The 8,075-nt window shown below is 45.0% G+C and overlaps 1 protein-coding gene across 1 annotated transcript; it reads left to right on the top strand.

The window, feature by feature from the left end:
- The first annotated feature begins 2,943 nt into the window (after window positions 1–2,943).
- LOC119918607 (semaphorin-4B-like) lies at window positions 2,944–7,567 on the top strand. Its single transcript, XM_038739378.1, has 4 exons — window positions 2,944–3,091; window positions 4,486–4,613; window positions 4,699–4,880; window positions 7,222–7,567. Exons 1-4 carry the CDS (start codon window positions 2,944–2,946, stop codon window positions 7,388–7,390), a joined length of 627 nt encoding a protein of 208 aa, XP_038595306.1. The 3' UTR covers window positions 7,391–7,567.
- Window positions 7,568–8,075: the final 508 nt, after the last annotated feature.

Raw genomic sequence — 8,075 nt, forward strand, 5'->3', positions numbered from 1 at the left:
AAGCGACGATGGATCCACCCTGTACGTAGGGGCCCGGGACGCCATCCTCTCATTGGACGTCAGTCAGAGTGACATCATCCACCTGAAGAAGAGGTGAGCTCCCCCATCTCCCATGATGCTTTGATTAAGATTTATCGGCTCAGTTATGCATTAGTAAAGATTTGGATTAATCAGCAGTGTCTCTGGTCCAGGAGTGGAGTCCATCTGAGAGCGAAATAATGAGTGTCAACTTAAAGGGAAGAACGCAGAGGTAATTATGAGACACACCTCCATCCTATTGATGAATGAAATGATTTTCACCTCTTGCCTCGTGGGTATTGTTTTTCTTCTCAGTGAAAAAAAATGGCTACAGGTCTGAAATGAACTTTTTTTTTATCTGCCCTTTCAGTTGACAAGAAACACAAAGTTGTTCAGTGTTCATACAAAACTCCCAGTTCAACTACTAATGAATGAGTCCTATCTCAGTTCAAATCTCCACAAGGGTCCATATCTCCTCAAAAAACTCCTCTTCTGGATACCAAAAACACGCTTTCAATCAGACAAATGTTGGCTAAGGAAGTGATGCCTCTCACGCATAATAGACAAGCATAGTGATTCTCTGACAGCACTGGAGTGACCTCCCCTAATCCAGTAGCAAGCGGCGCACTGGCTGTCTCTCAGGACGAGCTGGGCCTTTCCGGACTGGTGAGCTTGGATTGAAACGCTGCCAAAGATGTTCCCTGAAGACCACACGTGTCAGACAATTTCCTGCATGTTTTGCTTTGGTGCTATTTTCAGACCCCGGTTGCAATGCTAAGCTAAATGTTGCTACTGTTGTACGTCTTTCAAATGAAAGTGTTTGTCTGACTTGTGGTGCGACTAAGATGTAGTCTGTAGTGATAAATGGTCTGTGCTTGTATGTCGCCTTTCAAGTCTTCCGACCACTCAAGGTGCTTTTACACTGTGTCACATTCACCCATTCATAAACTGAGCCTACTGCTCTGAACAAAAACTAACATTCACACACATTCCACACTGGTGGAGCAGCCGGGGCAATTTCGGGTTTGGTATCTGGTCCAAGGACACGACAAGCAGACTGGAGGATCCGGTGGATCAAACTGCCGATATTCCGATTAATGGCAACCCCACTCTGCCTCCTGAGCCACAGCTGCCTCATGAAAGCCTGGTGCCATAGCCTCCTGCTGCCTTCCTGATCGTAGGTCAATCTACCAAATAAATTATGATAAAATCGGAAATCGGTTATTGTTCTTTCCATAATAGTGCAAAAATAATTCTTAATGCACCAATCATTTTTAGTTTCAGTCAAGCTTTACCTGTGATGTTTGATTCAAGCTTTTGAGGAGAATATTAACTTAAAAAAAAACACAGATTAATTTATTTGTACCTAAGAAACTGCAGCTGGGAGTAGTTTTTTCCCCCATAGCAGTGTATACGGCTATTTTCTTTTTATCTGGCCGCATACATCACAACAATCTCCATGAATAAGGTAGGGCAGTCTGCATCGCTCGCGGTTGAGCACACAGTGACTCTGGAACAAAGCAAAACAGAGAACGCTTCAACAAAACTGTTACACCAGATTTTGTTCACCGTCTGTTTGCAGGTCGACTGTCCGAACTTTGTGCGTGTTTTGCACCGATAAACTCCACCCACCTCTACGCCTGTGGCAGCTACGCCTACACCCCCCATGATGCCTACATCGTAAGTCTCTCCAGACACCGAATAGAAGTATGATGAGTCATTCTGGCTGATTAACAGCCGGTACTTACATTTGTCTGTCTATTGATTACATTACGAATAGACAAAATAATGAAAGTAGGAACCGGGTTGAAATCAAACCTCCAGTTCAGACATGACTTTGATGATTCTACAGTTCACTCTAGCCTCTGTTTCTTCGTCTCCCTCAGGATGCAGAAAGCTTCTCCATGGTCCAACAGGACGAAGCTAAAGGCGCTGTCCGTTCAGCCCCTTCCAGAGGAACACCGCCATCACGTCGGTCAGTCCGGTCCCTGCTGAGTCACAGCTGTGGTGATCGGTGGTGAACGTTTGTTAAAGAAAAATACTGAACAAACACAAACTAAACAGGCTGGCAAACAGGTGTAAAAGGATCCAAGCACTCAAAAGCTATTAAAATAAAATGCGTGATAACATTTTCTTCAGGATGTCCGAGGTCTGAACTGCGCTAGGTGCTTGGACCTCTCATACCTGTTTGCAAGTCTAAAAAGTCTGACTTTAATATATCGGTTGAGTTTGAGATGTAATGGGAGTGACTGGAGTTTTAAAACACTCGGGTAACACTTGGGCATTAACTCTCATAATGATCACAGCTGATCAGTGTTCAATACTGAGCATTTTGAAGTTTAAATACTGAATTATGAATTTGACTGATCTGAATGGGCTAAACAGGCCTCCGTTGACTTCAATACATTATGTTTTTACGAAACTGTATGTCACCGTTTGCTGGTGTGGATATATAAATACAATGGAAGTTAATGGGCCTCTATGGACTTTAGTGCAATATGTCAATATGTCACTCATAATAACCTAAAAACTCAACTCAACTGTACATGTCATAATGAGCGTAGGTACAACTGATCAGTTTGCAACAGGCATTTCGAAGTCAATGTTATTCAGTGGACGCCTATGGGGATTGATTTGCTCCACAAGTAAAGCAGTTGTCAATCAGAAATCACACATGATTTAACATATCAAGTGTTTCAAGATGCGTTCCAGATGTAAATACAAAAACCTTTTTTTCATAACAGATCATTCAACATGCACATGTATGAAGCCGCAGGAAACTCCATTATATTCCACACAATAGCATAATCAGTTTTCAGGTTCAGATCTGAACGTCTTTGGTATTTTCTTCATACGTTACTAAACTAGAGTTGAGATTGTCAGTCACACATGTTCTGCTGCACACGCGTGTGCTTTAAAACCCAAATGCAACCTCAGCTGTTGTGTGCAGACGGCGAGCTGTTCACCGCCACAACAACCGACTTAAGAGGAACCAAACCACAGATTTCTAGACACTTCAGCAAAGATGGCCGCCCAGACGTCAGCCAGGACTCGTCTCTCAGCTTACTGCATGGTGAGTGAAGCAATATCCAGCTTCTAGTGAAAGCACCGGCTGTTTTTTGTGTTTCGCAAAGTATAAGATGATCCAAACTATGTTGGGTTTGTAGGTTTACCACAGGTCCATTTAGACAGGAGTTCAGTCTTAATAATTTCTCCTCTGGCTGGAACACTCCTCCTGAACCTGAGGCTGCAGCCGAGTCCGGCTATGGCGATGGGAAAGTGGAAAAGACACATGCCTTTGGGGTGGGAGACCAGGGTTATGCCAATGTGTCCCTGAGCAAGACACTTAACCTTTCATTGCTCTGGAGATGTGCAACCTCTTGTAAGCCGCTTTGGATAAAAGTGTCAGCTAAATGAATGTAATGTAATGTAATATAACAGGTATAACAGTTTACCATTAGAGTGAGGGAGGCCTGTGACAAAATCCAGAGCAATGTGAGACCAGGTGCAACAGAAAAGGGACGGAGGAGACCAGAACTCGCGTTGGTGGATGGTTTCTTCTACACATGCACTGGAGAGCCAGAGATCAAGGACCTTGGGTCCACGTCCAGGGTTGGCCACCAGAACCGCAGGAAAGCTAGTGTCCGATTTAGTCCTGGGTGAAAGGTGAGTCAGGCAGCATGAGCCCACTGGAGGATCTGAGAGCGGACAGAATATGGGACAAAAAGACGATCAGAGGGTCCGCTACCTGGGTCCGCCTGTTGACTGTAGGCCTCACTTACCAGTGACTCAATCTCCAAGGTCATGAAATGAATGAAGCAGGTTGGCAACAGGTGTCCTAGGGGTACGATCAAGGAGTTTCACCACTTGTCTCCTTCACTGATGCGAACGAGGTGGTGTGTGTTTAATGAAGACAGTGGCTCCCTGGAGAGGGGCAAAAGCAGAACTGATTAGTTGCAGAGGGAATTTGTTCTTGACAGTAAAATTATTAAATCCATGAAAATCTATGCAAGTTTTGAGTGTACCATCAGATAAAACCCCAGCCTCCACCAGAGAAGAGGAGGGATGAAATAATCCAGCTGCCAGGGATTCCTTCATGTATTTCTCCATGGCCTCGTGTTGAGATAGAGCCGGCTGGTAGGTAGGCAGAGACAGGGCCTGATGTTTGCTGAGACCAGGGGCAAAGACATGGTAGATCTCCGGGAATGAAGAAAGATGGAGGGGCTTTGGCTGGGACTGTTCTGTTCAGCACTGAACAGGCTGGGGCTAGGGCAGAAAGCCAGTTTCTTCATCAGTAACTGTCAAGTAAGGTACAACATGCAAAAACACAGGTCCTTTTAAAATATTCCTGTATTATCACATCTGAGTCTCAGTCACTCAGCTATCTGCTCTCAGATCTCTTTTCCCTACCTTCATATGATATTGCACCCTCAGTTTCCTCATCTGTCACAACTTCCTGTATTTCAGAGCCAGTGTTTGTCAGCTCGTCGTTGGACTCGTCAGACAGGAAACTCTACTTCTTCTTTAGTGAAGTTGGGAAAGAGTTCAGCTTTGTAGACGAGTTGCGAATTGCCCGGGTGGCCCAAGTCTGCAAGGTGAGAGTAAACACAGAGAGGAGCCCCTGTCTGCAGAATGTGCCGTTAAAATAACATTCAAGTTTGTTCTCTCTTGTCTTTGCAGGATGATGTTGGTGGAAGGAGCACTCTGCAGAAGAAGTGGACGTCCTTTGCCAAAGCCCCTCTGCTCTGCCAATCTCACAGACAGCTTCCCTTCAATGTTCTCCAGGACGTGTTCACCCTCCAGCCACCAGAGGGCACCGACGCCTCAGAGACTCTGTTCTACGCCGCCTTCACCTCTCAGTGGTAAGAAAACAATCATGTGTGTTTATTTTTTGGGGGCATTTTCACCAAATCTGTGGAACTACTTGCTATAAATGGTCCTCTTCTTGACATTAGTGTTTCTGACTGGCCTGGGACTAGTCCACAGTAAACCATGTTGGAGATAAGATAGTTAAGGTCCCACAGAATGGAAAACTGTATTTACTGGGGAATAGTTGGTTAAAATAAAAAATCTGTACATGTAACTGACATACCGTGAGCCTCAATCACCATCGTTTCCTCCATATGTAAATCTTGTTCCAACAAGAGCTAGATGTGATGTAACATCTGGGATCCAAAAGTTACATAAACCAGTCCACGTTCCAGAGTTAGAGGTTCTTCAGCGTCTATCAGAAAGTGCTTTTACGGTTCTGAAGGAAAGGGAAAAGTTTTCTCCAACGAAGGTTAAAATCAAGGGCAACTGGACTTGGTTGAAGATACTGGAAGACGTTTCGTCCCTCATCCAAAGGACTTCTTCAGTTCTGACTGACTGGCAGGGAAACTCAGCTATTTAACCTCTGTGGGGTCGTTGGCCCGGGTCATCGATACCGCTGGTTCGTTAGTGTTCCTGGTTGCTGGTTGCAAAAGTGTTCTGGTTTTCCCTCTGATGTCCTCCGGCTGCTCTGCCTCAACTCTGTGATTTTTATGGTTTCCTGATGGACAGACAGCTTTACTGGTTGCTAATGCTACAGTAACCACTAGCTGCTGCTACCAGCTGGCTCTAAACCAGCAGTCCAAAGCTTCTGTACTTATGTTAGAAGTGTAAACACCAACACACCCCAGGAGCATCAAGCTTCCAGTCTGGGCAGAATCATAGGACGGCTAGCTGCAAGGCTAACTAAGATAGCAGCTAAAGTAACTGGTAACATTTAAACTCTGTAAATCTGATCTTAAAGAGCTCATAGTACCTTACTACCCCACCAGAGCACTGCGCTCCCAGAATGCAGGGTTACTTGTGGTTCCTAGAGTCTCCAAAAGTAGACTAGGAGCCAGAGCGTTCAGCTATCAAGCTCCTCTCCTGTGGAACCAGGTTCCAGTTTGGGTTCAGGAGGCAGACACCATCTCCACATTTAAGAGTAGGCTTAAGACTTTCCTCTTTGATAAAGCTTATAGTTAGGGCTGGCTCAGGTGAGTCCTGAACCATCCCTTAGTTATGCTGCTATAGGCCTAGACTGCCGGGGGATTTCCCATGATGCACTGAGCTCCTCTCTCCTCTACTTTCTCTCCTCTGTATGCAACCTCATCCCATTATTGCATGTTACTAACTCAACTTCTCCCCTTTCTGGTAGTCTTGTGCTTTCTCGTCTCTCTCCTCTCCTCCTATCACTTCCTGCAGGTGTTTCTGGCTCTGGAGCTGTGGAGTCTGGATCTGTGGTTGCGGGTCACCTGCTGCCCCCGTGTTCCTGCTCGACACCCTCTGCTGCAACGACTATTGTTACTAGTCCTATTGTTGTTATAATCATTAACATAACTATAAATATCTGTACCATTATTCATTTAGTCTATAGCAACATCACCTTTACTGTCTGTACCTCTGTGTGTGTATTGTGTAGGCTGCCTCCCTCCCCTCTCTTCTTCCATCCCTCTCTCGCTCTCTCTCTCTCTCACCCCAACCGGTCGAGGCAGATGGCCGCCCACCCTGAGCCATGGTTCTGCTCGAGGTTTCTGCCTCTTAAAGGAAGTTTTTCCTTGCCTCTGTCTCCTAGTGCTGCTCTTGGTGGGAACTGTTGGGCTTCTGTAAATAACATCACAGAGTTCGGTCTAGACCTGCTCTTTATGAAAAGCACTCTGAGATAACTGTTGTTGTGATTTGGCGCTATATAAATAAAATGGAATTGAAATTGAATCGAATTAAATCACCAAAAGTGGAGGCAGAGCAGCCGAAGGACGTCAGAGGGGAAACCAGACAATATTTTCTCCATCACATCCGATCTATTTTCACCAAAACTTGTGAATATAGTTGTTAGTTGTAATCAGTGAGGCCCAGTCTCACATAGCAGGCCTTGATTAAGCCCGTTGCAGCTAGGCCCCACCCCTCCTTGTGCTCAGGGAAGTTGGTCAATCAAAGGAAAGTAGGCTTTCTGGGAGGGGGGCCTTAAAGAGACAGAGGGTGTTCAGACAGAGGGTGAAAAGAGGAGCTGAAGCAGTGGACAGTGTAAGAAATATAATGTGTTTTTTGACCACGAAAACATGTAAACATTTTCTAGTAAAAACCCTAAATACAAGCATGAACCTGAAAATGAGCATTCAACTGGACCTTTAAAACTAAATGTTGCAGTTCTGTTCTCTCAGAAATAAAATGAGTATTGTCTCTGGTCTTGTTCAGGTCCTCAGGTCCAGAATCTGCCGTGTGCGTCTTTAAACTGCAGGACGTCAGGGCGGCGTTCACTGAGAGCTACAGGACCTTCAACTTGCTGACCCACCAGTGGAGTCCACAGCTGGGAAAACACTCCTACCTGGGAAAGGTGGGACGGTCACTTTCACACAAAACATAGATTCAATTGTAGAATAAGCTCAGATAGTTATGGTGCAGATCAAGTCTTAAAGAGGTGGTATTCTGCCTTTAGGCTTTTTCCCTCTCGTTCTTTTTTGTGCATGTAAAAAGCCCAAAATCCAGCCCATGTTGCCAAGCCGGTCGGCAACACGTACGGCTGAACCCGAGCTGTTTACCGGCTTCTCGCCGACCCGCCCTTCTCTGCTTCTGATTGGCTAGTAGTCCTTAACTAGGAACTGAGCATGTGCAACTCCCAACAAAGATCATTTAGAGACAAGATGTATCACTCCATAGCTAAAACGAAGCCTTCAACACAGGCTGAAAAGAGGAGCTGCAGCAAAAATATAACCATGTAAACCTGCTCTGGTACAACCTCTAAATAAGATGAGGAACCTGAACATGAGCAGAATACCTCCTCTTTAAGGCAGGTATATACTGTATAAACCATAAGACAAACAAAATGAACAAGAAAAAGCGAAATGGTTACAAAAATAGAGATTAACTGTCCGTGCCTGCCCAGATACGCTGTATGTCCAGTGTCCATAGCTGTCGTGATGGTAATGTCCATACAGGTTGAAATGAAAAGGTAAAGTAAATAGTTTTTAATCCCCTGAGGCAATTTTTTGCACAGCCTGCAACACAATCAGCATCCTAAAAAACACATAAACCATTCATATACACACAAA

The sequence above is a fragment of the Micropterus salmoides genome, unplaced genomic scaffold (genome assembly GCF_014851395.1).
Source record: "Micropterus salmoides isolate LMB-PRFRI ecotype aquatic unplaced genomic scaffold, ASM1485139v1 Ms_hic_scaffold_2311, whole genome shotgun sequence".
Taxonomy (NCBI): Eukaryota; Metazoa; Chordata; class Actinopteri; order Centrarchiformes; family Centrarchidae; genus Micropterus; species Micropterus salmoides.

Bases quoted from the DNA above. Each gene is read 5' to 3' on its own strand.
- LOC119918607 (XM_038739378.1), top strand. From the start codon at position 2,944: ATGCAACCTCAGCTGTTGTGTGCAGACGGCGAGCTGTTCACCGCCACA. The intron at 3,092-4,485 runs GTGAGTGAAGCA...CCTGTATTTCAG, and splicing joins GTCTCTCAGCTTACTGCATG to AGCCAGTGTTTGTCAGCTCG. The intron at 4,614-4,698 runs GTGAGAGTAAAC...TTGTCTTTGCAG, and splicing joins GGGTGGCCCAAGTCTGCAAG to GATGATGTTGGTGGAAGGAG.